This window comes from Neomonachus schauinslandi, chromosome 8 (genome assembly GCF_002201575.2).
Source record: "Neomonachus schauinslandi chromosome 8, ASM220157v2, whole genome shotgun sequence".
In the NCBI taxonomy this organism is placed as follows: Eukaryota; Metazoa; Chordata; class Mammalia; order Carnivora; family Phocidae; genus Neomonachus; species Neomonachus schauinslandi.
In genome coordinates, this window is record NC_058410.1 from 36,200,006 (window position 1) to 36,206,006 (window position 6,001).

A 6,001-nucleotide genomic window follows, 5' to 3' on the forward strand; every position below is an offset into this window, starting at 1 on the left:
TGTCTTTTGTTTCGTTAGTTTGAGGGCCCAGCACATAGTCTCTTGTAGAGCAGCTTCTCTCTTCCCTTGTGAAATGGATTTTCATGCCAAATCTTTCTGTGACATACATTCTCCTCCTTCTCTCTCACTGTGCTCCTGGGAATTCTCTCATCTCTTCTCTCTGCTTCTGTCCTTTCTTCTAAACCTCTTCTAGAGGAAAGTATACTAGCCAACTCATCCAATTTCTTTTATTTTACCCCATAGTCCTACTTTCCTTCTCTTCTGCTACTTTTCTAGAAGCAACACATACAGTAGAAAGAATAAATTTGGGGGGACGCCTGGGTGGCTCAGTCGGTTAAGCGTCTGCCTTCGGCTCAGGTCGTGATCCCAGGGTCCTGGGATCGAGTCCCGCATCGGGCTCCCTGCTCCGCGGGGAGCCTGCTTCTCCCTCTGCCTCTCTCTCTCTCTCTGTCTCTCATGAATAAATAAAATCTTTAAAAAAAAAAAAAGAAAGAATAAATTTTGGAATCGGTCTGGATCCGGATGTGCTCTGTCACTTATTAACTTGTGCTCTACCAAGTTAATCAACCTTTCTGAAGCTCATCTGCCTTATCTATAAAGTAGACCTAGATCACCTTCCTCACAGGGCTCATGTCAGGGTATAATGATATAAAGAATATGATGGTCAGGCTCTGTGCACTCAGCAGCTCTCAACCCCAGCTCTCAATTCCATACTAATTCTCATTAGCAGAAAGGAGGACAGGAGACCTGTGCCCTGCTCTTCATCTCTTCCATCTCAAAGGCTCTGGGCCATATTTAATGAGCATCTCTGGAAGAAGCTCCTTATTTTCACTACCAGTGGTTGCTGCTACTTTACTACAATTCATCTCAAACATAGCTGACTCATTGCTGGACAAGGAAGGCATTTTTATTTCCATTTAAAAAATGAGGAGGGGCACCTGGGTGGCTCAGTCAGTTAAGCGTTTGCCTTCAGCTCAGGTCATGATTTCAGGGTGCTGGGGTCAGGCCCCCCATATGGCTCCCTGCTCAGCAGGGAGTCTGCTTCTCCCTCTGCCTCTGTCCCCCTATCCCCCATCCCCCTCCCCCTGCTCATGTGCTCTCTCTCTCTCAAATAAATAAAATCTTTTACAAAAATATATTTAAAAATGAGGAAACCAAAATCCACAGAAGTTACACCGTTGACCCAAAGTACATACTTAAAAGAGAATTTGGGGGAAATTGTCCTCAGGAAATGTGTCCTTGGGCATAAAAATGTACTTTGATATTAGTTAGCTCACAGCAAATTGATTTCCAGTTTTTGTTTGTACTTTTCAGCTTAGTCAATGATTAATGTTTGCAGGGTGTCCTAAGAATTGTGAGAAGAGCTTCTATAGGATCTACTCCGTCATCCATTTACCAGGCAGAACCAACCTTATTCATTTTAGACTGATGGGAATGTATCTTTTTTTTTTAAAAGCAATCCGGATGAAACACTTGCCAGTTTCTCCTTGGATGGGCCATTCCAGTGTTAAATTTTCCTTACTTTAAATAAGGCCTTTAAGTAAGCCATTCTGCCTTGCATAAAGATGGAGAAGAGATTGCTTTCTTTGTTCTTTCGGAGCTATCATGAGCCTTAAAGTCAGACAGAACTGAATTCAAATTTCACCTTTGTCTTTTGCCACTTAATAGCTCTCTAACCTTGAAAAAGTTATGGAGTAGCTTTAAACCAGGTATTTTAATATCTATTACTAAGTTTACTCTAAACATTAAATTAGGTCATACGTTTAAAGAGCTTTACAGAAGTTGGCTGAGAGTCGGTGCTCAATAAATGGCAGCATGTTCCTTCCAGGGAACAGGTTTCACATTTATTATAGTCAGGGGAATTCAAATCATGTAAAAAACAAAACATACAAAAGGAACATTGTTGAAATGACAGCCCCACGGTTGTGCTCAGTTACAACACATAATGGTCTCTGGATAGTGATGACTGTAGTGTTTCTCTTTTTATATTTCTTTCTCTCTTTTTTTCCAGGATGTGATATTGTCTTCATCTTTTATCTGCCAAATAATTTAAACAATTTGTAGAAAATATACAGCATCTACTACTCTCTCTCTCTCTCTGTGTCTCATTGCATTTTAATTACAAGAAAAAGCAATTATTTTTGCAGGTGTACTTTTTTTGTTTTCTCGATTTACATAAAAATGATCTCTTATCCTCTTACCCTCTTTTTCCTAAATGAGGAGGACAATGAGGATCTGAAATGCCAGCTGCAGTTCGTGAAGGAAGAAGCTGCTTTGATGAGAAAGAAAATGGCCAAGATTGATAAAGAAAAGGACAGATTCGAACACGAGCTTCAGAAGTACAGATCCTTTTATGGAGATCTGGACAGTCCTTTGCCCAAAGGAGAAGCCGGGGGGCCTCCCAGCACCAGGGAGGCTGAGCTCAAGCTGAGGCTGAGGCTGGTGGAGGAAGAAGCCAACATCCTGGGCAGGAAGATCGTGGAACTGGAGGTGGAGAACAGAGGCCTGAAGGCAGAACTAGACGACCTGAGGGGGGACGACTTCAACGGCTCGGCCAACCCCCTCATGAGGGAGCAGAGCGAATCCCTGTCGGAGCTGCGGCAGCACCTGCAGCTGGTGGAAGACGAGACGGAGCTGCTGCGGCGGAACGTGGCCGACCTGGAGGAGCAGAACAAGCGCATCACTGCGGAGCTCAACAAGTACAAGTACAAGTCCGGCGGCCACGAGAGCGCGCGACACCACGACAGCGCCAAGACCGAGGCCCTGCAGGAGGAGCTGAAGGCGGCACGCCTGCAGATCAACGAGCTCAGCGGCAAGGTCATGCAGCTGCAGTACGAGAACCGCGTGCTTATGTCCAACATGCAGCGCTACGACCTGGCCTCGCACCTGGGCATCCGCGGCAGCCCCCGCGACAGCGACGCCGAGAGCGACGCGGGCAAGAAGGAGAGCGACGACGACTCGCGGCCGCCTCACCGCAAGCGTGAAGGGCCCATCGGCGGCGAGAGCGACTCGGAGGAGGTGCGCAACATCCGCTGCCTGACACCCACCCGCTCCTTCTACCCGGCGCCCGGGCCCTGGCCCAAGAGCTTCTCCGACCGGCAGCAGATGAAGGACATCCGCTCGGAGGCTGAGCGCCTGGGCAAGACCATCGACCGGCTCATCGCCGACACTAGCACCATCATCACCGAGGCGCGCATCTACGTGGCCAACGGGGACCTGTTCGGACTGATGGATGAGGAGGACGACGGCAGCCGCATCCGCGAGCACGAGCTGCTCTACCGCATCAACGCGCAGATGAAAGCCTTCCGCAAGGAGCTGCAGACCTTCATCGACCGCCTCGAGGTGCCCAAGTCTGCGGACGACCGCGGCGCCGAGGAGCCCATATCCGTGAGTCAGGTACAGTTCTGCCTATTGCGAGCCACGGCGATGGCGAGGCTGGTCCGCGGATTCGTGGTCCCTGATGGGGCGTCTCCGCGCACCGGCCTCCACGCCCCGCTTTAGGGAAGTCCCTGCTCACTGGGCTTCGGAGCCCCACAGCGCACCTGTTCTCTCATGCTGTCCTTCTTCAGGCCTCAGGTTTTCGTAACCCACTTAAGAACTCCCTCCCCTCTGTTTTGTTTAAAAAGGAAATTTACACACACACACACACCCCCTCAGTTTTTGTGTAAAGATTAAAGGATCTTTAAGATATATTATTTATTTGTCAGTATGTTCAGTATCACTTTACTGAGTCTAATGGATCAAGCTGCAAGAAGATCCCAGATGGGAATCTTTAATTATGTATTTGCAGGTTTTAAACCAAGATTGAAATTGAGTTTAAAATTTTTTTAAATGTTTTAAATATCCAAGATTATTGTATAACTACTGACAAATGCACAAACCAGCAATAAAGAGAGAGGATACTGTGTCTAGGGCCCTACCAAAAGGAACAAATGGAAGTCATTCCTTTACCACAAGTGGAAGTAACAGAATCATTATTTCTAGAAAAAAAAAAAAAATCACTGCCAGCTCTCTAGTGGAGACTCTCATGACTGGGGAAGGAGTGTTTAACTTTAACACAACACTGGTTCAGAGAAATAGTGATAACTATTCCCGAACAGGGAAAACCAGCATTTTTCCTTCATCCTAATTTGTAGAGGCACAACTGATGAATTGGACTGAGCTGCTCTAGCCAGGTATGGTGGCCAAAGACCCATGCATTTTGTCAGAATTAACCATATAAGAGAGAATTTGTAAAACATAACAGGCAGCGCTCCCTGTCTGGCAAGCCTCCTGTCCTGTATCGACTGGAGAACCCACGGAAGTACAACAGCATGCATGACTTTTAAGACACGCAAGAGATTTAAACTTAAAAATCAGTGTATATGCAGAAGCATGACATTAAATTAACTGCCTGTTAGTCACAACTAGAAAATTGCAACCCTATTGCTTATTTACATTGCATGTTGCTCTGCTTTGCTATAAAAAAAAAAGTTTTATGATAAAACTTGTTGAATTTTGAAATGTTAAAGCTTATTGTTTCTCTAATTATGTCAAATGGTTGGTTTTTAGTTTCCTTGTAGCAGATTTTTGAATACTTGAAGCATGTGGGTTTTCAATTATACCATCAGGGAAAAAAATAGGAATCAGAGTGAGAGAAAGCACTGTGTATAATAATAGGTTTCAGATTTTGTAAATACAGGCTTGAGGGAGGGTTCTTCTTCATCTTAAATTGATTGGATGCTTAGATTAGTTAATATAAATTTAAGTTTTAAAAATTATTATTAATTAACTCTTCTCTTTGTCTCTGCATTTACCTCCCCAGATGTTCCAGCCTATCATTTTACTTATTCTCATTCTTGTATTATTTTCATCACTTTCTTACACAACAATATTTAAACTTGTCTTCCTTTTTACACTATTTTTTGTACTGTAAATCTTTCATCATTTACCATTCATTGTAGTATTTTCAGTTTGTTTATTTTGTTCACCCTCCAAGACAAGAAGTAAAAGAAGTATAATTTCTGTAATAATCAATGCTATAAAAACACTGAAGACTGCTTATTTTTTAAAAAGACACATCTTACCACTACCAAATTCAATAAGAAGCCCAAGCATTAAAATATTTCAGGTAAGCAAGTAATTGTGACTTTTTATATAAATCTTTTTAATTTTTGCTTCTTTCTTTTACATCTTAATCTGCACTCTTCTTGATAAATAATTATGACTATAAAAATTGACTAAATCTTTCAATTATTTCTCAGTAGTTGACTATTATGATAACTGAAAAGCTGGACATTCACAAGATGATCACATTTCAAAACATAGATAGATGGACTTATAAAGGATCTTTGCTAGGTTGCATCAGACTAACAAGATAGTTTTGATATCCAGTAAATGTTAGCAAAAATTATGGTGAATGAATGAAATGTGACCATCATGGAAAGTAAGCAATTTGTTGTGATGCTTGCTGTTGGTATTCTGTTTAAAAAGATGTGTTTGGGAGCAAGAGAGTGGATTAGGCCTTAGTTCATTGAGAAAGTGATTATATCTCTCCTACTGCATTTGACCAGCTCTAAGCAAAACAGCCATTTCTGCATTTACCTAATATACTTGGACATTTGTTGCTGATAAAATTTGTTGCCTGGAGTTCTGTCCTCTCTAATAGATTATCACACAGAACTGCTTCCAGATTAGGGAAAAAAATAGTCATTCTCTAGAATTTCATTAAGTCACAATCCAAGGCCAGTGGCATCATTCCACTGTTGGAATCTATTTATATCTAGAGTTGCTCTCTAGATATAAACTCACTTTGGTGAACCTGAGCATCTCCCTTTCCCCTCATCCCTAAAGTGGCGTGGATAGGTTCCATGTACCCAAAATATCCTGTTCTATCCATCTTGTTGACAATTTACCCAGTGGAAAACTGGAATGCACCACTGCCATCAAGATTCAGAAATACCAACACTCATGGAAGTCATGCACTCAGAAATGCTTTGCAGGTTGGCTAGTGGATATGAAA

At 42.9% G+C, this 6,001-nt stretch overlaps 1 protein-coding gene across 2 annotated transcripts in view; it reads left to right on the forward strand.

Annotated features, from left to right (window-relative positions):
* The window catches only part of SOGA3 (SOGA family member 3), a 42,655-nt gene extending 37,740 nt beyond the window's left edge, over window positions 1-4,915 (forward strand). The window contains exons 5-6 of one of the 2 annotated variants that reach the window (XM_021693484.1): window positions 2,221-3,396; window positions 4,805-4,915. In XM_021693484.1, coding sequence (XP_021549159.1) covers window positions 2,221-3,396; window positions 4,805-4,915 — 1,287 coding nt within the window. The remainder of the gene's footprint in view (window positions 1-2,220; window positions 3,397-4,804) is intronic. The other variant, XM_044917468.1, reaches the window with a different exon arrangement.
* Window positions 4,916-6,001: the final 1,086 nt, after the last annotated feature.